The sequence below is a fragment of the Acomys minous genome, assembly GCF_964271855.1.
Source record: "Acomys minous genome assembly, chromosome: 7".
Taxonomy (NCBI): domain Eukaryota; kingdom Metazoa; phylum Chordata; class Mammalia; order Rodentia; family Muridae; genus Acomys; species Acomys minous.
Window position 1 is genome coordinate 73,588,989 of NC_140488.1, and position 26,392 is coordinate 73,615,380.

The window sequence follows — 26,392 nt, forward strand, 5'->3', positions numbered from 1 at the left end:
CAGTGAGACGTGTTATCCAGACAGCTGTGAAGAAGCTGATAGGAGCCTTCAGCACACTTGCCCGCTACTCCAGGAAGCTCTACAGGACACTTTCTTATCTGCATTTTATAGAACACACATTCCATAAAGCACTGTTTTGTTTTGTTTTGTTTTTTAAGGTGTGGACTAGAAACACGAAGGTCTTTCCATGACAGTGTTTTTGTCTTTTGGGTAGCCCTCGATGGCTCCTCCTTCCAGATAAGCACTCAAATAAATACAGTTTTGGTACAATCTCAGAGCATCCAGTAATTTCCTAAAAGTACACCAATGGAATCTTTGTTTAAAATTAGCAGAAACCTCCTTGGAAGAGCAGAAGTAAGTCTTAGTAAACAAGAATGCTTGTTAATGCTTCATTATTGAGCTAGAAAAGCCCCAGAGAGCACTGACACTGCTCACTGACCATTCTATTCTTTTTTTTTTATGGTAGTCATATTCCTCTTTCTGTTTTCTTCCGGCCAGTACTACTGGCATTTCTAGTGCTATAATGCCAAACAATATCCTTGGCATCTAGGCACTAAAGGCCAGTAGTAGCCCATTCTCTGCTTTTTCCTTTCCAATTTGACAACCGAGACTATCTCCAGACACTGCCAAACGTTCAGGGGCAGAGCAAAGTTGCACTCTTTTGAGAACTGCTGGCTGATCATAGTATAATTATTCTTGAGTTACTCACAAGCACAAAGGCCTAAATACCAGACTTTCTTAAAGTGTCTTTTTCTTGGTCGACTAAGGCCTCCCATAAAAACAGTTCAGCTGCACCGAGCATGGTCAGAAACATCGGAACAATTAAATTGCTGGATAAATATGTAAAACTTTACTACCTAAAACAGCAAAGGGAAGTGACTGTTGCTTACCGTATGCAACTGATTTACTTCAAAAGTCATCCAGTAACTCAATGACTATGGAATGCTGAGCATTGTGACAGGTCCTGGGGCTACACTGATAAACAGTGCAGACACTGTCCTCACATTGGGGAAGTTAAAAACCCAGTGAGAAAAGCATACTAAAGGACAAGTTAAAAAAAATACACCAAAGAAATTCTAGGTACCAGCAAGATGGCTCAGCAGGTAAAGGTGCTTGCTGTTGTGGCTGACTATCCAAAATCAATCCCCAGAAGGGCAGGCCAACCTCTAACACTGCCCTCTCAATACACACACACACACACACACACACACACACACACACACACACACACACACACACACATGTAAATAAAATAAAATTAATTAAAATGTATATTTTTTTAATTTATGGGCTGCAATAAGTGTCCTGAAGGCATAATTATTGTGCACACACTAACAAAGATATTTAAATTGGGTGACTAGGCTAGGCCTTTCTAAAAATGTGACATTTAAGGATAGAACTTAAAACTGAGAAAAAGTTAGCCAGGCTCACACAGACACACACACAGACACACACACACAAAGGCACATGATTTAGGTAGAGTAGCCAACTGTGATGGTTAATCTTAATTGTCAAACTGACTAGCTTTGACACATCTTGGTATGTACATGAGGATATTTTTGGAAAGATTTAGTTGAAGAGTAAAGATCCATCCTGAACGTGGCAGCCCCCTATCCAACTGAGTAAGGAGGAAAAGAGCTGAGCACCAGCACTGCCCTCTGTCTGCCACCTGATGTGGAAACAGCTTTCTATGTCCCGCTCCGGCTGCAGTGCCCATGCCTTCACCGCAGTGCACTGTATTCCTTCTTAAACCATATATACCCTTCCTTCCTTTCTTGAGTTGCTTTGCCTAGACATTTCATCATAGCAATGAGAATAGTAACTAATAGAGCAGCCATGTCTACAGATTCTAAGGCTAGAAAAGCTTGGCACATTCTTTTTTTTTTTTTTTTTAAGTTTTTCAGGACAGGGTCTCTCTGTATTAGCCTTGGCTATCCTGGACTCACTTTGTAGACCAGGCAAGCCTTGAACTCACAGAGACCCGCCTGCATCTGCCTCCCGAGTGCTGGCATTAAAGGCGTGTGCCACCACGCCTAGCCCGGCTTGGCACATTCTTGATACTGGAAAAAGACCAAGGTGGCTGGGCCTGGCAGGCAAGGCAGCAGCGATCTGAAATGGAATAGCCAACAAACCAGATCCTGTGGCATCTGCAGGCCATGGCAAAGAGTTGAATCTCATTCTTAATAAGACTGGGAAGCCACTGAAGGCTTTTAACAGGATTAACAGATGATCTTTTTGAGATTATAATATAATAACATCATTTCTCCCTTCCCTTTCCTCCCTCCAACCTCCCCCCTTATGCCCTTTGTTGCTTTCTTTCAAATTCTACTTAATTTAATATATGCATATTCAAACCACTTGTTGCTGGGAGTTGGGTGGGGCTGCCAAGGCAAAGGAAATTAAATGTAGAGACCAGGTGGAAGGTTGGTGCCAACTGATAAAAGATGTTTGTGACAGTGGAGATGGGAAGAATGGCATGATTTAGTTATAGAATTGACATATGCTAATGAAAAGAAGACTAGGTTACCACACGGGAAAGAGGTATTCGTTCCTTGGTCCAGTGAATCGCAATTATGAATACCTAACTAGTTATAAAATGGGAAGCCATTCAGTTCAACAGATTGATTAAGTACCTACTGTATACAGAGCCCATGGCACATGTTGAAGATACAAAAGAGTAAAAGACCGGTCATTGGCTTGCAGCCCAGCCGGAAAGACAAACATATAAACAGACAACTTCAGTTGGCTGTGTTAAATGCTCCGAAGCATGCACAAAGTCTATGAAGTCACAGATGAGAGCCAATTAGTCTGACTTGAACTGGAGAGTGGATTAGAGGTCAGGAATGATGTTGTAAACATGATGTCTGGGCTGAAGACTGAAATAGTATTAGCCAGGAAAATGTGTGAAAACAAAGGAAGGGAAGGAAACGGCAATCAAAAGGTGCAGGTCAGTAAAATATCTTGATGCATTTAGGAAACTACAAACCACAAGCTATTCCTAGAACACAGATTTGAAGATAGAAAATAATAGGAAATAAGACTAGATATTGGCTGCAGCTGTCAATTACTGAGCACTTAAATGTCAGGCACCATGCAGGGTGTCTTCCATGGATAGCTCATCCTCACAATTACAACACAAATAGGAAATGGAGACGGGGATACTGGATACCCTGTCCAAAGTATCACACTATCAAAGTTGAGATTCAGTCTGAGCAGCTGAGCTCTTAACCACAGTAAATCTCAAATGTCATCTGAGAGAACCGAGACTGTACCTGTTCTCAAGGCTGAGTCATGGAAGGGCAGTGACGTGGTCAGATCTGTGTTTCAGAGCGATGACTCAGGATGATTTAACGAGGCCCTGCTGGCTGGAGACAGTTGCAATATATCAGGGAAGTGGGGGAAAGAACTTGAAGTGGGGATGGAGATGACGAAAAGATTTAAGAAATGTTTAGGAGGTTGCATTAGCACCACTTGGTGATTAATTGAATTCTGGGGGCAAAGGAGAGGAAGAAATCTGGAATGTCACCATGTTTTCTGGTTTGGGGAACTGGATGATGTGACTGTATAATGAATATAAGGAAGAGCACTTAAAAGCAAAGCATTTTTTATGCCAAGAACTAGTGCCAGTAAGACGCCCAAAGGAATCCATTCAGGATAGGTCAAGACTGGGTGTCGATGTCAATGGTAACTGCATGTGAGAGGTAGCTACAGTCAGTAGGGTAAATGTGATTGTCCATGGCTACTGTGGGAGAGGGTGACCATAGGGCCAACGAGAAAATTGTGGAGAATTTCATTAAGGAACCATTAAAAACAAACTCACAAGGGAAGTTGTAGAAAACAGAATCGCAAAGATAAACAGTATAGCATAGTAATAAAATCAGAACTGGGCCCAATCTGTATGAGTTTCTATGCTGTGGGCTCTGCCACTTAGCAGCCATGGCAAGTCACTGTACCTCTCGGAGCCTCGACTGCTTGAGGATTAAATAGAAATCTAATGCACGTAAAAGTACTTAATATAGTACCTGATAGACAATATTAGGTAAGTAATTGACAAGGATTGGAGAGGAAGTTGAGCAAAGCCAAGTGAGACAATCAGAAAAAGCCTCAAGGGTACAGCTCAGGTTGGATCCAGAAGTGGGTGTAGTTTTCTTTGCTGGAGATAGAAGAACCAGAGGGATAGGCTGTGGGAAGGCCCCAGAACACTGGTAGGATCCAAGTTCGAGCTTAGAGAAAGAGTAACAGTCAGCACAGGGAAGAGGCGCATTGTGGGAGCAGGCCCGTTGGACTTGGAGTCCTGATAGTAAATAGTTTATGTGATTCAAGGCAAGTTCCTTGAAAGCTGCAAGCTTGTGTTTCCTCATCTTGGAAGTAAGCATAGTAGCAGGGCCTGAAGAACAGCTGGCACATGGCCATGCTTCAAGAGCTGTTGGGTCCCCTTTTCTCCTACTCAGCACTTACTGAACACCTAATATGAAGTGTTCTTTTCTGGGGACACTGAAATGAATGCCAGTTGGCCTCCTTTCATGAACTCTTGAAACAAAAGAACACCAAAATATAGGTTACGATGTAAAGCAAACAGATGAGTTCCCTTCACATTGCCAAGCACAATACTAGTGGTGCTATTAGAGCCCTGACAATGATGGCTGATGGGAGTGAGGAAAGGCTTCACTGTTATGCTATTCACACCCGGCTTTTAGTTTCTAGTGTTGCGGGAAAAGAGCAGGAAATAGGGAGAAACCATTTTAAAGGGAAATGGCAGACTCTGGAGCTTAGATTTTCCTAGTCAGTATCCCAGGAGAGTGATGGTCAAGTGAAGGTGTTCATCTCAAGGAAAAGGACTTCTACTGGTGTGTGAACTGAATGAAGTAGGAGGGGTTTTAGGTCAGTGAAAGGAATGGAAAGGTTAAGAGTTCAAGGTTCCAGAAGAGAGGGAGGTGAGCTCCAGAGCCCAGGTTAACAGTCTACTATAACTCTCTAAAGTCAGGAGACAGAAAGGATAAAGAGCCAACGTGGATCTTTTCTATCAACTTCTCAAACCAAGACTGTTCCTGGGTGTGTTCCCCTCAAAATGAGTGCAGTCTAGAGAGCTGATCCCGCCAACTGGGGATGCTGACAACTTAACGACATGCAAGCAGCCACAGTAATGACCTCCAAACTGGGCACCTGGACAAAGGGGGCCCTGACAGCTGCAGCAGGTGACTGGGCTGGAGCAGCAATTACTACATATTTGCCTTGAGGGTCAGAGCTGAACTCATTCCTAGATGGTCCCCTTTATTCCACTCTTCCCACTCATGCCCCATAAAGTGAGTTTCCAACCTAAAGTTTACCCACTCAGAATAGAATTGGCAGCCTGTGCTTTTAAAAGACCCAAAAGTGTTTGGCAGTATCATGCTCTGTTCTGGCCTTTAGAGCCAGCAAGCATCTCCCCTTTTTAGGATGCTATCCCCCAGTTATTTCGCACAAGCATGCACTTCCATGAAAGGCACACTTCTAACATGAAACTTCCTGGCCTTGGTATAGAAGAATCATCTCTTTCTCCCAGTTAGTACCATAGCAGGAGACAGATTCAAACCCTGGCAGCTTACCAGTTGCTCTACGTTCTGTCCTCTTCAAATTACACCATTTAATAAAATCAGAGGAGTTAGTTCAAAAAACACTTTAGAAACTCTCATTTGTTTGTCACTTCACTTCTTCTGCTCTAAACGCATGCCAAGGGACACAATTTCAACACAAATTGAAACCAGACTCCTTCCCCATTTACTATTAAAAAAAGGCCAGGTAGGCACGGTGGCAAGGCAGGACTGCGAGTTTGGAGCCAGATGGGACTGTATCGTAAGACACTTTCCTCCCAAGTCAAAAGCAGTTCATGACAATAACTTTAGTATATTGTCCTAAAAACAGGAGATGCTTGACTGTCCCCAAAGGTTTAGAACCGTGTGTGTGTGTGTGTGTGTGTGTGTGTGTGTGCGCGCCCGCGCGCACGCGCGCGCGCGCGCGCGCGTGCCCGCACGCATCCAAGAAAGGGATCCCCTGCAAGAAGATGGGATTCATTCAAAGAGAAGGAAAATATAATAAATATAATGTCTCCTTAGAGAAGCACAACAGAAGAAGAAGGGCATGAGGGAATGAGGAAACCTTGTCTCTTTAAAGGCAAACAGCAGACCTCACTGGAAAGAAACAAGAAATAGCACTTATTGAACACCTACTATGTACATGTGACTTTGCCAGATGCTTTCCTAGACCTTACGTAATTCATTTAACCCTCACAACCACCTTGAATTCTACATCGGTAAAAGAAAATCCCTAGTTTCTCCCACGGTCCAGCAGCTACTGAGTGAGAAAGTCAGCAAAGCCACTTACTTGGACAGACCAGGAGACTTCTCTTGCACCCATCTGGCAGCTAGCGTGCTGACTGCATTTAAGGCTCATTGTGTCTATGGGCAGCCCTTCCTCGTCCAGGAGTGACTGCAGAACTCACATTCTTGAGTCACTTTGACTCTTCCCCTTTTGCCTCTCTGTTCATTCACTCAAATCCTAAGAGCTGATCTCTCAGGCCTCTCACTTCCTCAGCTCATGAACACAGACCTTATAGTTTTTTCCAACGCACTTGTTAGTTCATTAGTTTGACCAACAATCATTCCTTAAGTGGCGACAGTGTCAGCATTCTTCCAGGCACTATAAAACCAGAGGTAAAGACCCAGTTCCTACACCGAGAAGATTCAGAATGGGGTAGGAGGCATAGAATTGTTAGTTTAAATCTTAATATAGAGGGCAGTGACAGACCTGAGTTTTGGCAACCTGAGTTTAGGAAGCTGTACAGCCAGAGGCAGAGAGCTATTAAATAAAATAACAAACTTGTGAACATAAAATTAGGTACAAGTAGCTATTTAGGATGAGAAAAAACACAATAATATAAAAGCTCTAGAAAGCTGAAAGTTACTATAAATATCACATGATCTAAAACAATTCTAACATGTTTTATTAATTAAGTGTAGGATACTTCTATGCCACCTTTTCCTGCTTCTCTGCAGATGCTCTAATCACCTCTACAACTGACAGTAATCATATAATCTTGTATGTATAAAGAATAGCATCCCAGCACTTGTCAGGAGGATTAGAAGGTCAAGGCTAGCCTTGGCTACATAGTGAGTTTAAGTCTAGCCTAGACTACATGGGACCTATTGCAAAACAACTCAAGAATAGATAGTTTAATGAATCCCTATATTATATGCTTCTTCTGCTGCTGTAATAGATACTGCCGATGAGGCTGTTTATACCCAATAGAATTTGGCTCACAGTTTTGAAGGTTGAGGAGTCCAGCAGCATGATTCCACCACCTGGCGAGGGTCTTTGTTTTAAGATACATGATAACATGGTGAAAAGAGAAGGGAACATAAGAAAGAAAGACAAAAGTTAGGCTGAACTCATCCTTTTTATCAGGAACTCACTCCAATTCTAAATAGCCCAGCGCCACAGTTTCAATCCTTTAACAACCAAACCCGTTTCCAATACTGTTAAAATGAAATTAAAGGCTATTTAAACTATAGTCATCCCTCCCATGGGTGTGTTAGTCAGTTTTGTATTGTTTTGACAAAATACCTGGGCTAAGCAAAAGGGGGAAAGATACATTTGGCTCATCTTAGAGGTTGTATTTCAAGAGCTAAAGAAAAAAATACCAGAGTCTATATCTAACAAATGTATAAAAACAGTTATAAATCTTAACTTGTGAAAATAACACTATTATATGGAAGTGGCTTAAATAAGCAAGAACAAAGTTGGTCTCAATTAAAACTAGATTATAATAAATTTAAGATGTTAAATGTAATACACATGGTAGGTACTAAAAATACACAAAATTTACCAAAATGATTTTCTACAAATAATCAACTATTTCAAACTGTAGTGGAAGAAATGAAGGCTAAAAAACTAGGTAGAAGATATAGAGAAAACAAATTTTTCCTAATCAACAAACAATAAGTATAAATAGATCAAAGTCTCCAAAATCAAAATACAGTAATAAATTTTTGTTCAAAAATTAAATAATCCTGGGTGTGATGGTACACACATTTAATCCCAGCAGACCAAAGGTACAGGCAGATGGATCTCTGTGAGTTCAAGGCCAGCCTGGTCTACGTAGCAATTTCAAAGCCAGCGAGGCATATACAATAAGTCCTTGCCTCAAATAGAAAACAAAATCTAAATAGATGCTGCTTCTAAGACACCCACAGAAGATCCAATTATCCAATTAGTTAAAAGTGACAAGGAAGAAAAAAGTATTTCATGCAAATGGTAAACTGAAGTATCTAACCTAAAGTCAGACAATAGAAATTACACTAAAATTGTTAGGAAAAATAAAGGTAGACATTACACACTGACAAAAGGGAAGATGTAGCCATTCTATATACTAAACAGCAGTTCCCTAATATATATGAAGCAAACACTGGGATAACTGAAAAAAAGTACTTCTATAATACTTGAAATTTTCAATCCACTATTTCAATAATAAATAGATCATGTAAATATGAGAGAACTGTACCATTCCTCACAATAGACCACATGTTAGGTCAAAGCAACTATCAATGCATTTTCAAAGATTTCAACTCTGGCTGAGGATGTAACTTACAGATCGAGTGCCTGTCACAGCATGTGTGACACCCTGATTGTGGAAGGAAGGATTCGAGAGATGTCATGCAAAGAATTCCATGGAACAAAGCTTTAAAACACCTTTAGAAAATGAACAACCGAAGAAAAAGAAAAAAATCTTACAAGTTTATTTAAATTAAATATATTTTTAAACAAGCAATGGACGAGTCAAAGAAAAAAATCAGCAAGGAAATTAGAAAATATCCTGAGATGAATAAAAGCAGAAACATAATATACCAGCGGTTATGAGACTCAGCAAGGCCTATGCTCAAATCAGTACTCTGCCTGCTTTTACACTAGAAAACCTAGAAAAAGAAAATTAAATATAAAGCCAATGAAAAAGGGAAAAATCAGAGATGAGATAGAGACTAAAAAAAGACTTGGTAAAACTAAAAGTTGTTTCTTTGAAAAAAATCCAGCTAGAGTGACATAGAAACTATGCAAATAATTAAAATCAGGAAATATTGATCTGGGGTAGGAGAGATGGCTCACTGGGAAATAACAGTTGCTCCTCTCAAAGAGAGCCAGAATTCAATTCACACATCAGGAGACTCACAGCAGCCTGTAAATACAGTTTCAGGAGATATGATGTCCTCTTTTGGCCTCCATAGGTACCATGCTCCTGTGCACATACCCAAACTCAAACACACATACAGATAAATATATAACAAAATCTGGTTGCTAGTTATTGACCTTCCACAGATGAATAGTATTAAAATAAAATGCTGTTAACAATTGTAAGCTAACACATTTTATACCCGGAGTGAAATTGACAAGTATGTAGAAGTAAACAAATTACCTCAGGAAATATATAACTTTTATTTTATAAAACAAATGCATTCCTAACATATCTATGTATTACTTTTCTCATAACTGAGCAAATATCTGACAAGAAGCAGTTTAAAGAAAGAAGGAGCTTTTTTGGTTCAAGGTTTGTGACAGGGAAGCTAAGCCAGGTGGAGCAGCTCATGGCTGTGGCAGCGGGAGGCGGGGACTATTATTCAAATGGTGTGAGCAGTCAGGAAACTGCTCTGACAGGATCCAAGCCCTAACACCCACCCGCTGGCCACCCATGTTCTCCAGCTAGGGCCTACCTCCTAAACATTCCAGGCAGGTGGATCTGTCTGAGTTCAAGGCCAGCCTGATCTAAAATAGTGATTTCCAGGACAGCCAGGGCTCCATAGTGAGACCATATCTGAAAAATAAGTAAATAAAGACTCACACAAATACCTAAATGCCAATTTTATAGATCATTATTCACAATAATCAAAAAGTAGAAACAACTCAAATATGTATCAAGAAATGAACAGATAAAGAAAATGTGAAATAAGCATGGAATTAAATATTATGCCAACACTAAAAAGGAATAAAGTTTTGGTGTACTGCAACACAGATAAACCTTTAAAACAATACATTAAATAAAACAAAGCAGGCACAAGACTCCAAATAATGTATGGCTCTACTTCTATGTCATATCTACAATAGAAAAATTCATGACAGTAGAATGTAGATTAGAGATTACCAGCGGCAGGGGGGGGGGGAGGGAGGATTGTGTGGAATACAACACTTCTTTGGGAAATGATAGGAAAATCTAATAAATACATAGTGATGATGTTTGTCCAGCTTTGTAAAAGTGAAACATGCTGGTAAATTATACACTTCAGATGGTTACCGTGGCAAACTTTATGCTTTATATTTTTTAGCAACAGAGAAAGGATCAAATCTTTTTAAATGAAGAATATCATGATTCATCAGACAAAATCCACCAATTGTAAAGAAGAAAATCAAACAGGGTGTATTCTCTAGCCAAAGTTAAATCAATCAGAAAATCCATGAGGAATGAGAATAATCTAAGCACTAACAAACCAAAGAATACACTTCTAAATAATCCATGAGTCTAAGAGATTCTTAAAGTACATGAAACTAAATTAAAATTACAATATGTCAAAATTTATAAAATGCAGCTAGGGCAATATTAAGCAACTTATAAAATTAGATCTTTTGTTAAAAGAGGACAGCCTCTAATCAATAGTCTTAAGCAGCTCCCTTAACAAACTGGAGAAGAGGAGCAAGTAAACCTGGCACAAATAGAAGGAGAGGAATCATACAGAGAAGAAATCAACAAGACAGAAAAGAAGAAGAAGAAGAAGGAGAAGGAGAAGGAGAAGGAGAAGGAGAAGGAGAAGGGTGAAATAAAGTGCTTTCCTGGAAAAATCCATAAAATTGATAAATCTGTAGTGAGGCTTGTGAAGAAAAAAGCAGAAGACACAAATTAGACACATCAGGAATGAAAGGGGTTATCAGCACGGACCCTGCAGACACCGGAAGAACACTGGGAACACAGCAAACAAATCTGCATGCGCACACCTGGCAACTTAGATGAAATGGACTACATCTTGACAAAATAAAAAGTACCAATTCACCAAATCGGAAACAATTTCAACATCTCTATAGCTTAAAGAATGAGAATTTGTAACTTTTTTACCCCCTCAGGAAGTAAGCCTCCAAGCCTAGATGTTTTCTCTGAAGAATGCTACCAAACACTTAAAGACAAATTCATGCCAAATTCTACACAATCTTCCAGGAAATAAAAGAGGAAACACCTCCCAACTTTCTTTATTAAGGTGCTATTATCCTGACACCTAAACCAGACAAAGATAGCATAGAAAACGAAAAAGAGACCAGCAACCGCGCTCTCAGCCTCGCATATCTGAAAGACACAGCAGGCTGCCCCTCAGGAGCACACACAACAGAAAGGGAAAAAATAACTCTCTGTTTGTAACTGACAGGATTGTGTACACGGGATGTCTCAGGTAATCTACAAAACCCTCCTGGAACTAATAAATGAGTTGAGCAAAGTTGCAGCTTACTTCAGTATACAAAAATCAATTCGACCTCTGCACGATAGCTCACCTGTAGTCCCGGCCCTTGGGAAACTGGAGCAGGAGAATTGCAGGAGCCCACGAGTTTATAAGCAGTGTGAGGAACACAGTGGGACCTGTCCCAAAAGGTGTTTTGAATTATTCTATCGATGAGCATGCTTTTATGTACCTTCAAGGAGTACATAGAAGCCAAATTTTTAACTACAGTTTTCATTTTACAGTTTCAGGGATTCTCTCTGTTTTGTTTTTAGGGTTCAGTTCGGTGTGTGTGTTTGTTTTCAGACAGGGGAGCACTAGATGAGTCACACTGGCCTAGCTCATGAACTCAAGGTTCTGCCTCCAAAGTGCTGGGATTGCAGGCCTGTGTTACTCCAGCTAACTGTCAGCAGTAGGTGTGAGTCTCAGCAAATAGGTACTAGATTCGTATGCTGAAAACTCAACCAAGCCGGTTAAAGGAGTCAGCAAAGCTCTACTTGGAGAGGCGTGGTGCCTTCATGCATTGGAACTCAGCATACTAAAGAAGTCCATTCTTCAATTGTATGTATGGATTTAACACAGCTGCTGACAAAAATCTCGCATGACTTTTTCCCGATCTAGACAAAATTATAGTAAAACTCATTTGGAAAAACAAAGGAGCTAGAGAAGCTGAAACACTTTATAAAATGAGAATAAAGTGGGGGAAATGACTCTACCAATTTTGAGAGTTAATAGATAACTACAGTAATGAAGACTGTATGGTATTCAAGGAAATAGACATATTAAAGGAACAGAATAAAGACTTCAGAAGTAGACCCGCCCTAGACATGGCTGAACTGGATTTTTGACTAAGGTCCAAAAGCAGCTCAGTGAAAGAAACCTTTTCTATACAGAGCACTGGAGCAGTCAGACAGCCACCAACAAATTAGTAAAAAAAAAAAAAAAAAAAAAAAAAAAAAAAGTAGACATTTGTTATGCTGTTTCTTTTGTTTTTCTATAGATTTAAAGGTTCTCCAAATTTAAAAAAAAAAAAGAGGGAAAGAGGCATAAATATATTTTAACTGCATTAATTCTCAGAAGACAGACTTGGCAGGTAATCAAACAATAGTCTTATCTCTTGCTGGGGCATTTCTTTCCCAGGATCATGGAAGCTAGGAAACTGAAGTTACTTGATGATCACAGACTCAGAATTGAAGGGAGCAGAATGATGAAGGGTGTGTACAACAGCGGACTTCTGCTTCCCAACTGAGTCCGTTTGCTTAGGGACCACCATATGCCTGGTTACCTGGTCTGCCTGGCTCTGTTTGCTGTCCGGTCACTGCTCTGATGGAGAGAGCAAAAAAAGTGGACTTCCCTCCCTCGTCCCTTCCTGCCCTTCTGCCCAGTTGTGGATAGGAGGGCCTGAACAAACAGTGACATATGTTAGCTGTCTCATTCTTTTTTTCAGATCATCTGTCCACCGCCCTCTCTGTGTGACGTGCTATTCTGCAGCAGTTGCCAGTGAGCTGACTAGATTACAGCTGCGTCAAGTGCACTCTAGTCCTGCAGGTCCACCGGAGTTGCCCGTGGCTCTCTCCTAGAGCTCCATAGTCAACACATGTACAGCCAAATCCTGGTGGGTGTTTCACACTCCAGTCATGCTAGGTTTCACACTCCGAGGTCACCCGGCTGCACCGTCAGCTAGGACCACCTTTGTTTTCTTGGCTTGTTCTATTTTATCATGACCCTGTCATAGACAGTTGGTTTTTCTTTTTCTTTTTTTTTTTTCTAGCATACTCAGAATATCACTGCTTCTTGGTGTCATTGCTTCTGCGCTACAAATGTATTTTGCAAGTAGGGTGAGCTAAAGAAGGTATAATAGATAAAATGATAAAATTAGATAATTTATACGAAAGTACTTTGAAAGTTAAAAGCACAGAACAAATGTACGGGACTGCATTTGCTGTAATGTAATAAGGAAAGCCGGCAAGTGCTGATAGGCGAGCACCTTGGGAAGGGCCTCAGGCTGCTCTATGGGGCTTTGCTTCAAAGATTCATTTGATTAGTTTTGGGGGTTTGGTGTGTGTGTGTGTGTGTGTGTGTGTGTGTGTGTGTATGTGTGTGTGTGTGTGTGTGTGTGTGTATTCACGTGCATGAGTGCAGGTGCCCACAGAGGTTAAAGGTTCAAGTTTTTGTGTACATGCATGTGTGTGCGTGTGAACATGTGTGTGTGTGTGTGTGTATTCATATGCACGAGTGCAGGTGTGCACAGAGGTTAAAGGCTCAGGTTTCTCTCTCTCTCTCTGTGTGTGTGTGTGTGTGTGTGTGTGTGTGTTCATGTGCATGATTGCAGGTGCCCACAAAGGTTTTGGAGTGTGTGTGTGTGTGTGTGTGTGTGTGTGTGTGTGTGTGTGTGTGTGTGTTCATGTGCATGAGTGCAGGTCCCCCCAGAAGTTAAAGGCTGTGTACCCTCTGGAGCTAGAGTTGCTTATAGATGGTTGTGAGCCAGCCTATGTGGGTTCCCGGAACCAAACTTAAGTTGTCTGCAAGAACAGAATGAGCTCTGTACTGCTGAGCCATTTCTCCAGGTCCGTCCTCTGTGGTTTTGCTGCCACACATTTCTCTCCTATTCTCAGTCTTTTAGGAGGTGAGTAGTCTAGGGAGCAAATCCATGCTGCCACAATTGATTTTAAAGCAGAACTCAAGGGGGCTATTTATAGTTGGTGATATAGTTGCCAAGACCAGAACCTTATCGCCTGCATAAGGACTTTCTGGATGGTGGGTCTTTCCATTCTAGAAACCACATTACCCTTTCCTACACTGTAGTATGTATCCCTGTCAATAACACTTTGCTGCTGTCATTAATAGCTCCACTTCCCAGTATATACGTAGAGCACTGTTCACTGCTTCACAATTCACCCATCTCACCATGCCCAAAAGAAAGGCAAGCTTCAGTTCATCAGCATCTTTACTCACCTTCCCCATCAGTCCATCAGCATCTTTACTTACCTTCCCCATCAGTCCATCAGCATCTTTACTCGCCTTCCCCATCTCATAAGGAGCCCATGTATCTTCTAGTGTTCTTACGAGATCTCCCAATGCCGGTCTGTTGTTTTCATGCGTGCTGCTCAAAGGCAGAACAAAATAGCTGCCAAGTCTAAACCAGGAATCTAAAAAACTTTCAAAGACGGGCCACTAAATGCTTAGGAAGATAAATGATTCCATAGAATCGCATATGTAAAGTACTTGGTACATAGTAGGCCTACAGCAACCATTTGTAAAAAGAACAAATTGTCCAAGGTCTCCCAAGCAGTATGTGGCAAAGCCAAACCTCCCAAGCCCAGCTGTCTCCCCTTAAACACAGCGCCTCCAAGGTCATCGCAAATGCTTTGCGTTCGGCCTTCGCGTTATGAAGTACTTTGCAAGGAAGAACAGCAGGGACTGTCTGTGCTCTTCGTTCATTGTGGGCTGGGACTTGTTGACTTCAAGGTCAGAGTAAATTTCCTTGAAGCTTTTCCTAAACCCCTGCCTTGGAGGCCTTTGTTTGATTAAATTCTGCCTTTTATTATCATCTGTACATCCTTATCTCCTTTTTCTGGCTTCTTGAATGCAAACTGTTGAAGTGTAAACTTGTTCATCTTTCTGTTGTCCACAGTCAGTGCCAGCACAGAGCCTAGCAGACAGTAATGCTTAACAAATGTCTGGGGACTTGAGCTGAATTCCCCTGGCCCTGACTTCTGCAGTGTTTCTGTATCTTCTGACTACTATCTGTGATCCTATGAATTCCTTATACCACAATACTAAAAATACAGTCAACACATTGCTACAACCTTACAGAATTTGTCCACCTATGGCTGGAGATGATCCCCAACACAACATTAAGACCAGTGTGACACACACCCCTGTAACTCAAGCACTCAGGAAGATCAGAAGTTCAAGGTTACCCTCAGCTACAAGGGGAGTTGTAGGCCAACATGTACCATGTGAGATCCTGTCTAAGACAACAAAATAGGAACTTATAAATCTAATAGAAAATTTGCAGTAAACACAATAAAATAGTTGCACACTGCAGTGAATGCTAAAAAAGGAAATAAACAGATGATACAGAGGTTAAGAATGATCTCTTGGACTGGGCGTGATGGCACACGCCTTTAATCCCAGCACTTGGGAGTCTACAAAGTAAGTCCAGGACAGCCAAGGCTACACAGAGAGACCCTGTCTCAAAAAATAAATTTAAAAATATATATTATATATAATAATATATATAATCTCTCATCAAGTAGAGGCGTGAAGTAAGAAAGATGTGAAAAACCTTAACAAAGAGTTAAAATTTCAGTTTGTGAAAAGAGCTGGCCAGACTCCAGGGAAGTGAAAGATGCCTTCATGGCTGTGTGTGCCCTGGAGCAAGGAGAATGAGCGAGATGAGCTCAAGGAGGCAGGAGGGAGCCTCAACAAGTGCAGGCCACATAGGATGGTCCAGTGAGCAGCAGTCTGGCTCCAACTCTGCTGGAAGCCAGGGCGTTTTTTTCAGCAATGGAGTAATAGCGAGGTCTCAAGCACGGGATACACTCTGAGTAGTGAGCCATTAGGTAATTTCATGACTGCAAACACAACCTAGATGGTACTTACACAAAGCTAGTTGATACACGTCAAACACGCCACGGGGCCTCTTGGTACAGTCGACAGATTCAATAAACATGAGACAGATGAGGCGGCTGCAGTAGCAGCTGCAACACAACACACTGCTTATGCGGTTTTGTTGTTGATCTTTTGTTTTACTTTGCTTTGATTTTGCTCTTGTGTTTTTGAGGCAAGGTCTTGCTATATAACCCTGGCTGGCCTGGTAGTCACTATGTAGCCCAGCCTGACCTCAAATGTCCCACTATCATCCTATCTCAGCCACTGGGCTTACAGATAGGTGCCCCTACACCCTCGTAGCATACTGTTTTACTTTGTGTTTACTGTTGTGCTTCTATTTTCTGAGACAGGGTTTCTCTGTGTATCCCTGGCTGTCCTGGACTCACTTTGTAGACCAGGCTGGCCTCGAACTCACAGAGATCCGCCTGCCTCTGCCTCCCAAGTACTGGGATTACAGGCGTGCGCCACCACGCCCGGCCTACTGTTGTACTTTTTAAAACATAATGAAATCAAGCTTAATCTAAAATATATTCACAGTAAGGGTGCGGGCTGTGAACCCTGATGACCTGAGTTCCGTCTCTGGGACCCACGTAGTGCAAGAGGAGGACTGGTTCCCAAAGGTTTTGCCTTCTGACCTCCAGGCGCACCCATGGTACATTGTGCATACACCCAAATGGATAAATGTTAAACCAGTAAATACATTATTATCATTTAAATGTAGGTACTGTTTGTAATTGTGTGTGCCTGGTAGCTCAGCCTGGGTTGACACTAGGTTACAAATACATGGGTGAAGTGTTGTCTATAACATTATGGCAGCAGTGGTGTCACTAGGCAATAGGAAGTTTCCAGTTCCACCTTTTTTCTGTTTTTATTCTGAGGTTGAGCCCAGGGCACTGTGCATGGTAGGCAAGGACTCTTATATTTGACTACACCCCCAGCCCAGTTCCATTGTAACCTTACAATATGACTGTTATTCTTACACAGAGAGAGGGAGACAGAGACAGAGACACAGCGAGAGAATGACAGGCCAAAGGAGCATTATGCAGCACATGGGTATAGTTGAATTGACATTTTTAAGATAATACCAATTGTTTGTCATCCAAATTGTATGGGACAAAAGTGATGCAAAATTCAGTGTAGTGACTCAGGTGGCAACCAATGAGGGATTAGGCTGCGGTCATAGGAATGGAGGCATGGAAAGTAACTCAAAAGACATTTTGCTAATTGGCAGACCTTTTGCTCATTTGCATAGATAGCCTCTTTGTTTTGTTGCTTAGGAAAGTTGACCCTGTGCAGAGAATTTGACCAAAAAAAGATCATTTTCATTTGCCTTACTTGTTTGTTTGTTCTTTTGCTTTTTGAGATGGGAAGTCTCTGTGTAACAGTCCTGGCTGCCCTGGACTCACTTTGTAGACCAGGCTGGCCTTGAACTCACAGAGATCCCGCCAGCCTCTGCCTCTCGGGTACTGGGATTACAGGCATGTGCCACCATCACTCGAGTGCTTTACTTGTTTTTTTTTTGGGGGGGGTGTTTGTTTGTTTGAATTTGCACTTTTGAGACAGGCTCTCACTCTGCATCTCTGGTAGGCCTTGAACTCACTATGTAGACTAGGGCTAGTTTGTAGCGGCTCTGTCCCTGCCTCCCAAGGGGTGGAGTTACAGGTGTACTCCACCAATCCCGTTGACAAAAGGTAATATTTGTACTGCAGCTGAACCTTGATTTCCTAACCAGTGGCCTCGCTGTTCTCCGTGTTGACTCTACTTGTGACAGCTTTGCTGCTTTTGTGTCTTCTCCTGTATGGAATCTCCAAATCCAAGCGCCCTTCATTTTTGTCCTGTACTGCTTTGTCCTACCACATCTAGCGTGTTGTAGGTTATTATAACTGCCTGATAGCTGGCCTTCCCTCCCCTTGTAGTCTTGCAGCAGAGCTCATCTGTACTGGCATCATTCCCGCTATGTGTCTAATAATGCTCCGGCAACTCCCTGCTCATTTGAATGGAAATCCAAACCTGACACAGTGACTTCAGGACTTCCTCTGCAATCTCTACCTAGCCCTTCCTGTCTGCTCTTGTTTCCCATTTTAATAGAGCCCATCCGTGCCTTTAGCTCCTAGCTTCCCTGTAGCTCCCCACCCACTAGACTAGCCATCCTGTATGTATGTGAAATTCTGTCTTTCTCTTCCTAAAAAAATTTTAAGTGATGAAGAGCTTGTCAAATCCCAGGAATTGTTGATCAAGAAAAAGAGAAGGCCCAAAAATGTGTCACTAAAAAAGGAAGGAAATCTCTATAGATGCAGGAGATAACAAATTTAATAAGAGGAAGGAGATAAACTTTAAAATGGGGCTGAGGAGCTAGCTCAGCTGGTAAAGCACTGGCCACACGAGCACAAGGACATATATTCAATCTGCACATAAAAGCTGAGCACCCACCATCTCACCACACACTAGGGAGACAGGCTTCCTGGGCTTGCTGGTCCGTTCAGTCAGATCAGTGAGCTCCAGGTACAGTAAGAGATCCTGTCTCAAAAGATAAGGCGAAAACCATTGAGGAAGATACTCGATACCACTCTTGGACCTCCACATGCATGTACATATCTGCATAAGCATGCAAACATACACAAATGTAACCCAAATGAGCACATTCCTATTAACACTAACTAGTAAAATGATTCAAGAAGAAATAGAAAGCATGTATAACCACCACAATTCAACCCGAAGTAGCACATAGTGACATATGCCCAGAATCCCAGCACTTAGGAGACAAAGACAGGAGTTCAAGGCCAGCTTCAGCTATTAGCAATTTTAAGGCCTGGGCTTTTTTCCCCTCAAAAATAGAAAGAAGTTCAGTCAGTAATTTAAGATATTTTTATAAGGAAAGAACAGTATGTGTAGATAGTTTAAGCAAACAGTGAAAGGCAAATTAATTCCACTCTTACAAAAGTTCTCCCAAATAATATGAAAAAAGGGGGAGGAAGCACTTCCCAGCTCATTTGATAGGATTAATGTAATCTTAACACTCAAACCACACAAAGACATTACTGGACTGTGTCTGCCTTGCGGGGTAGAGAAGGAGGAGTATCTGGAGCAGAATGAACGACAGCAGGAATAGTAGGTGATGAGGTCACAGGGTTAACCAAGTCAGAGGTGTAGGGCCTTCAGGACCATTTTTTTAAATTGAGATTTTATTCTCAGAAAAAAATGGAAACTCTGAATGAATATGACAGGACTGGAGATAAAACCTTGCTCACTGTGGCTGCCATTTTAGAGTAGGCATTGGAAGAGCAAAAGCGGAAGCTGGAAGACTAGTTAAGAGTGGGATTCAAGCTCTGTCTGCCACATCTCCTGTTAAAATGAAGCCCTTGGTCACCCGCGAGACTGCTGACATTCCAGAAAATGTTGACAGGACTCTAAAGGGAGGGGCACTCATTGTGGAGGGCCCAGAGAGGCCCTCCAGAGAGACTTCAAGCATATCATTGTAGATCTCAGTTTTCTTGGGAAGAAAAAGAAGCTGTTGGTTGACAAATGGGGGGAAACAGAGCATTTGCGGTCACGGTCAGAGTGTGTTCTGTATTACTCTGAGCTCCTGTTCCACCTTCCCCATCAACGTCACTAAATGGGTCAGGAAAATGGGTTTCTGGTTGAAATCCAAAATTTCTTGGCTGAAAAAAAAATTCATTGGAGGGCTAGAGAATGGCTTAGAGCTCTTCCTGCTCTTCCCAAGGATCCAGGTTCAACTCCCAGCACCACATGGTAGCTTGCAACCACCCATAACTCCAGTTCCAGGAGACCTAACATCTCCTTCTGAGGGCACCTGGCACACATGTGGTGTACATACATACATGCAGCAAGACACTCATGTGGTGTACATACATACATGCAGCAAAACACTCAGACCCCTTAAATAAAATAAACATAAAAATTAATCTTAGGATATAATTAAAACTGTAGGAATTAAATAAAAAGGGAAAAATACATCCACAGGAGTCAGATGAGGACAAATGTTGTTCGTTCTATTTCTCAAGCACAGAAGGACAAGGTAGTCTTTGGAGGAAATGATACTGAACTTGTTTCAAATTCAGCAAACCACAACAGTGAAGAAGAAGATATCAGAGCCGAGAGTGGTGGCGCACGCCTTTAATCCCAGCACTCTGGAGGCAGAGGCAGGTGGATCACTGTGAGTTTGAGGCCAGCCTGGTCTACAAAGCGAGTCCAGGACAGTCGAGGCTACACAGAGAAACCCTGTCTCAAAAAACAAATGAACAAACAAAAAGATACCAGAAAGTTTCTGGATAGTATCGATGTATCTGAAAAAGAAACAGTACAGATAAATAAGACCTTAATAAATAAGAGTTACCCAGCTTCAGAATCAGGATCCTGGATTCTGTCTATGATTTGAGATTTCTCTGGAGACAGTGAAAGACTAATAGTGGGGGGAAAGTCGGGGGGGGGGGAGGGAGCTGTTTGCAAGTCCATGTTAAAGACTTTCAGAATGGAAGAGTGAAGACATCCTAAGAAGCACTCCAAAACAACAACACAACTGGTGATAATTGCTTAAAAAAAAAAAGCCAAAGACCAGACAGGCAGGCAGGCAGGCAGGCAGACAGGCAGACAGACAGACAGACAGACAGACCCACCCAATCCTTTAAAGTCTCCAGAAACTCCCAAGGGCATCTAGCAATTGGCAAAACAGTAATTCAAGAAAAATCTACTATAGAACTCATTATTCTCATGATTGTCACATGGTTCTCCCTGCTGTATGTAGTTTGTTTTATACCTGTGTAATAAAATAAATGTATAAAAATTAGAAAAAGAAAACTCTACTGAATCTCAGAAAGGGCAATGATAGTCTGTGATATCTGAGCTAGGACCCATTCCCTCACCACAGCTCCCCCAATTCTGCATTACAGAAGTCCTACCCTAAATATACTACTATGGGCAGGAACGGCCAAGAAACAGAGGCTCTTTCTCCCCTTAGTTTCCAGGCTGTACATCTGATCCCACTGAAAGAGGTGCAGATAGCTAGCATTTCTCATCTTTCCCAATCCTTTTGCAGAATCTACATGACGAGAAGTCATATGGTTAACAGGGCCGGGTCTCTCTTCCTTTCCCCACCATTCCCCATGAATGGCACAAGTTCTGCTCTAGCATGGCAGACTGAGAATCTAAAGTCCCTAAATGTTCTAACCTCTGCTCACTCACAGGCAGAAAATGCACACCAGGAAGGACATGCCAAGAAGAGTAGGAGCTGATACCCTTCATCGCCCATGTGGATATAGGATATCACTAATGGAAACATGAATTGCTGTCCCTAGCTTGAGAGGGACTCTCCCCATGGAAGATAGGAGAGCCATAAAGACAATGAACTGTTTGAGGGACTTGACATTTGGGATGAGGATTGAGGAATTCCATGCTTAAGGATAGTGGGGTTTTTTTTTAATGGACAGTTTGGTAAAGAAAATTCAAGAGGATGCAAACTGGTATCTCTGTGATGCAAATAAAACAGCACACAGCCATTTTTGTAGAGAGAACCAGGGGAAAAGACAACAAACAGGCCTCTTTGTATAACACTTAACTTAACTCTAGGAGTTGAGATGTGGGAGCTTGTTAGGCTACACCCACTCAGCAGCAATCAGCTCAGGCCCTAGGGCACACTTGAGCAGTCCCTGAACTCCACACTGACCTATCAGCACAAGGGAAATGTATCATGGGCACAAGAGTTTTGATGATGCAGTTCTGGCTAAACATTGACTGAATAAATAACCTGCTCTAGCCCAAGGGTACTCCTGGGAAGCCAAGCTTAAAATAAGAATCAGGCTCACCCCTGATAGTCTGGAGGACTACAGTCAAGCCCGGAGGCTTTTCATCCTCCAAAGCTATCAAAGAGGAAACTGCCAAACTACTAATCTCTGGATGAACAGGGAGCAAAAACTATAAACTCCTGAACTGTGATAGTAAACGCCAAACTAAAACCATTGGTGCTAAAACATAAAACTTCGACTGGCTTTGGTGGCTTAAACACAGCCTCTGTAAGTGGCTTGTGCAAACTAAGAGTTAAAAGAAGAATAAACAAGGCTTCCCCCTCCCCCCTCCTCAGCGGCCCACATCCGTGGCTTCATACTACAGGGAGGCTAGACTTCACAGAATACATTCATTCAAATCAGTAAACAAAAAGCAAGGACGGTCTCTGGTGAGAGGTGGATAAAAGCACTAACCGAAGTTCCAATGCAGTATTTCAACAAAAAATTATGACATCTCCCAAAAAGTAGGAAGCATTCAGTGAGCTCTACCTTTGAAGGGGCTCAAACAGTGAACTTAAACTCTTCCTAGCACTCACTATAAATATTCTCAACTAAAGGTAGAAATACTTAAGGAAATAAGGCAAGAGACAGGCATGTTTCACAGATGTGGTGTTATATACCTGTAATCCTTGCATTCAGTACCCTGAGGCAGGAGGATCATGAGTTCAAAGTTAGCCTGCACTACATGGCAACGTGTATTGTAGGAAAAAAAATGGGAATTAGGGAAGATAGAATGTCAATAGAAACTGCAAAGAAAAAAGGAGCCACATACATTGCACATTTTTTGCTTTCCTTTTTCTTTCTTTCTTTCTTCTTTTTCTTTCCTTTCTTTCTTGGGGAGAGAAAACAGGATCTTGCTATGTAGCCTAGGGTGGACTGGAAAAGCCTACACCACAGTCTTCCTTCCTCGACCTCCTAAGTATTGTGATGGCAGGTGTATGCCACCTAGCTCCAAACAGATACTCTCGACTTCAAAAGTTCAGTAATTAAAATGCAAAATTGGCTAGATAAGGGTGGACAGTAGATTAGAGTTGGCAGGAGAATAGATGAGACAATGTGAAGATATATGAATAGTGATTATGCAATCTGAAGACAGTGAAAAGAATGAAGATAAACAGGCTCAGAGAAACGTGGGCTATAATTAAGCACATCAGTGTGCGTAAGTAGAGTACTGGAAAGAGCGTACAAAGGACAAAGAAAGATAGCCAAAGAAATAATTGCTGAAGCCCTTTCCCATTCGGTACAGATACTTATCTACATGCCCGGGTTCAGTTAATTCCAAGTAAGGTAAACAAAGGTCGTACCCAGGAGACATGTTGTAAAATACTGAAAAGCAAAAGACAGTCTCAAATATAAGAAGAGACAAAAGACTTACCACATATGGAAACCCCAAATTAATAGCAGTGGTGGACTTTCATCAGACACAATGCAGCTTTGTTGTTGTTGTTTTGTTTTGTTTTAGTTTTTAGTTGTTTCCTAAGGTACCGGTGCCTAGAAAGGTGGCTCAGCAGCTAAGATCACATGCTGCTGATAGAGAAGATCCAGGTTTTGTGTCTAGCACCAACAGTGGAGGCCCATGACCTCCTACAACCGTGTGTGTGTGTGTGTGTGTGTGTGTGTGTGTGTGTGTACTTGGGCATGCACACACATATACATAAATGCACATAAAGTAAATATTTTAAAATTTAAAAGGCACTAAGAATTATCTAGAAAAAATATCTTTATAAAATAAAAGTAAGCATTAACCATACCAGTTATGCAAGGGGAAAAAAGACATGGAAATATAAATTCTTCTTTCAAGCAAGATATGGTGTTGCATGCCTTTAATCCCAGCACTGGGGAGGCAGACGCAGGTGGATGGACCTCTGAGATAGAGACTAGCCAGGTCTTCCAGGACAGAGAAGCTACACAGAGAAACCCTGTCTTGAAAGTAATAACAATAACAACAACAATAATAATAATAATAATAGTTTTCCAATGACATGATTCCATATACAGGAAAACCTAAATATTCCACAAAAAAGATCTTTATAACTTATCAACAAATTTACCTGAACAATTTACAGATTCAATGTATTCCCCATCAAAATAATTTTAGCATTATTTATAGAAATATCCCCCCATAAGACAAAACAAGACAAAACAAAACTACGCCACAAGAAGACCAACAGAGCCAACAAATCTGGGCCCCGGAGGGGGGGGGGTGGTGCTTGCAGAGACTGATGCACCAAACAAAAACCATGTATCAAGAGGACCTAGAGTCCCTGCTCAGATGTAGCTCATAGGCAGCTCAGTCTCCATAGGGGTCCACTAGTAAGGTGAGCAGGGGCTATCCCTGCATAGACTCTGTTGCCTGCTCTTTGATCAGTTGCCCTTGCCTGGCAGGGTGCCTTGCCAGTCCATAGTGGAAGAGGATGCAGGCAGTCCTGGTGAGACTTGGGATCAATTGATAAGGGAGAAGGGCGCTGTTTTTAAGCCATATTGAGCTACAAAAACTGGATATCCACATGCAAATGACTGAAAGTTGACCCCTGGGGCTCACCTTCAACAAATAAGTGAGCTCAGTATGGCTTAAAGACAATGTAAGACCTGAAACTGTGGAGAAACTACTAAAAAACTATAAACAAACACTTAAAGACATGGGTAAAAGGAAATAATGGGGGGAGTACCCAAAAGCACAAGCAACAAAAGCAAAAATGGACGAATGAGATTATATTAAACTAAGGAGCTTCTGCATAGCAAAAGACACAGTCAAGACACTAAAGAGACACAGAAGGAAACTACAAAACAGTTCATACAACAAAGGATTATATCATATCTAGGTTATTTATGGCACTCAACAATAGAAAGCCCAGATGATCCAATTTTAAAGTAGGCAAATTATCAGAATTGATATTCTCAAAAGAAAAGAAACAAATGGCCACAAAGACCCATGTTCAAGTCCCAGCAGCCATGTCAAGTGGCTTACAACGCCCATAACTCCAGTCCTAGGGGATCTAACACCTCTGGCCTTTGTGGACACCTGCACTCACAAGCACACACACAGATACACACGCATATACACCTGATTAAAAGATGGAATGTTAAAAAAGAGATATCACTTTACCCCACTCAGAATGGCTAATATCAAAAAACAAATATAACAAATGCCAGGAAGGACTTGGAGAAAATGAAATTCTCATGTACTGTGGGTGGAAATGTGAATTAATACAACCCTTATAGGTAAATATTATGGACATCTAATACTCAAAAAAACTAAAAGTAAATCTAACAAATAATCTCAGTATAAAAGTTAATCTATTAAATGAATGATCTTGGTACCCATTTTGCATATATATCCAAAGAAAATGAAATCAGCACACCAGAGATATCTTCACCATATGTATTTATATTATATATATGATAAAATATTATTCATCTATGAAAATAATTAAAGTCTATCATTTATATGAAATGATAGAATTCATAGGTGGACTTGGAAGATGGTAATGAGGTGAGCTAGACATACAAAGATAAATGTTACATGTTCTTGCTTTTGTGTAGAATATTTTAAGGTTGGTCTGTTCATTCTGGACCCAACCTCATGAGTCTCCTGCCTCTTCCTTGTTAGCATTTGCCTACCAGAACTCACCAAGGAGAAATAATGGAGGCAAAAGCATAACAGGAAAAGGGGGTGAGGGCCTGAGGTTGAGTAAGGAGGGGAGAGTCAATCAAAATGAAATATGTATGAAAATCCCATATCAAACTTGCTATGTTCTAAAATAATTCTTTAAAATTACAATAAAATATTTAATTTTTTTCTTAAAGGAGAATGGTAATTATTAGAGGACTGAAAGTGTAAGAGGTTGCAGGGATAGAAGGACGTTGGGTAATACGTGCCAGAATCTAGTTAGATGAGAATAAGCTGGAATGTTCTAAGGACTATGAGATAGTTACAGCAAACAGTAACTAACTGAATGTTATATAAAGAGCTAACAGACAGCAAGGTGAAGGTGTCAGACATGAGAACTAAATAGATGGAAAGGCTAGTTATTTTGCTCTTATCAGTACAAGTTGTAAATGTGTTTTGAAATATTGCAATGTACCCCCATAGACATGTGTAATATCTACACTGATTAAAAGAAAAATTTATATACGAAAATGTATAAGTGATAAAGACAGTCCCAGATTGACAAAAAGGCAGAATTCACTGCTAGGAAACCTTCTTTTTAAAAGTACTAAATGAAGTTCTTCAGAATGCAAGCAAGCAAATCCAGGCAGAAATCTGAATCTATATGAAAAATATAGAACACTTATAAAGGTCATTATGCAGTTAATATGAAAAGATAATAAAATTGCATATTTCTTTCCCTTTCCTCTCTTGAGTTATTTAAAAATTAATTGCATAAAACAATTGTATTGTTAGATTATAAACAGAAATATAATTAATAATAATATAGCACAAAGGAGAGGGATAAGAACAAAGCTCTATTGCAG

The 26,392-nt window shown here is 41.2% G+C and overlaps 1 protein-coding gene and 1 long non-coding RNA gene across 3 annotated transcripts in view; both read left to right on the forward strand.

The window, feature by feature from the left end:
- The window catches only part of HDAC8 (histone deacetylase 8), a 219,579-nt gene that overhangs the window by 118,001 nt on the left and 75,186 nt on the right, over nucleotides 1-26,392 (forward strand). Inside the window, exon 10 of one of the 2 annotated variants that reach the window (XM_084788813.1) lies at nucleotides 12,949-13,524. The exons of the other annotated variant lie outside the window; for it this stretch is intronic. Within the exon in view, the coding sequence (XP_084644939.1) occupies nucleotides 12,949-13,005 (57 nt within the window). The 3' untranslated portion in view covers nucleotides 13,006-13,524. Of the gene's footprint in view, nucleotides 1-12,948; nucleotides 13,525-26,392 lie in introns of those variants that run through there. 2 annotated transcript variants of the gene reach the window in all.
- LOC311602584 lies at nucleotides 16,899-20,388 on the forward strand. The gene is made up of 2 exons (XR_014780786.1): nucleotides 16,899-19,975; nucleotides 20,011-20,388. It is a non-coding gene; the product is annotated as an uncharacterized lncRNA (long non-coding RNA).